This window comes from Martes martes, assembly GCF_963455335.1.
Source record: "Martes martes genome assembly, chromosome: 15".
Taxonomy (NCBI): Eukaryota; Metazoa; Chordata; class Mammalia; order Carnivora; family Mustelidae; genus Martes; species Martes martes.
The window spans coordinates 12,791,642-12,792,280 of NC_137903.1; the positions used below are offsets into that span (position 1 = coordinate 12,791,642).

At 44.9% G+C, this 639-nt stretch overlaps 1 protein-coding gene across 1 annotated transcript; it reads right to left on the minus strand.

Annotated features, from left to right (window-relative positions):
- Nucleotides 1-205: 205 nt before the first annotated feature.
- LOC308356173 (thymosin beta-10-like) lies at nucleotides 206-337 on the minus strand (the record flags this gene model as incomplete). The annotated part of the gene is made up of 1 exon (XM_080824957.1): nucleotides 206-337. One exon carries the CDS (start codon nucleotides 335-337, stop codon nucleotides 206-208), a length of 132 nt encoding a protein of 43 aa, XP_080681083.1.
- Nucleotides 338-639: the final 302 nt, after the last annotated feature.

Here is a 639-nt window from a genome sequence, read left to right on the forward strand (position 1 = left end):
AATAATTTGCTATAATATCCCAGGGCAAACTGGAGAATTTGGCAGCCTGTTTGGGGGGTGATCCGCAGGCCGGTGGCATTGGCACGGAGTGCCGGGGTTCACAGTGCAGCTTGTCACTCGTGTCCATCTTGCAGGTGGCTCTTCTTCCTCCACATCACAACTGGGGTGTCTCGAAGATGATGAGGGTGGAGAATCCACTAGATTCTTAGGAAATGTCACTCTGCTTCTCCTGCTCAATGATCTCTTTGGTCGGCTGGGTGTTCTCCTGCGTCTCCGCTTTCTTCAGCTTGGCCTTATCGAAGATGGCGATTTCCCCCATGTCCGGCTTGTCTGCCATTTTCTTAGAGCGCTCCGAGCCCAGCACCTGGTATGCCCACTCGCGTTGCTGCAGCAAGAGACCTCTATTTGGTTTTCCAAGATCCTTGATGAGCAGAGGGTAAAGGGGAGAAACTGTGGACACTTACATAAGTTTAAATTACGAGTCTTTATTCAACCGTTTCTGAAGGAAGGTCTTTTTTCTTTATTAATTATAAAATAATACTGTTATATATGAAGATACAGGTTTTTACACTTTGTATCTTATTTTCTCTATTCTATAATTTAATTAATTGTGTGAGATAGATTACACTGTAGCCTCTA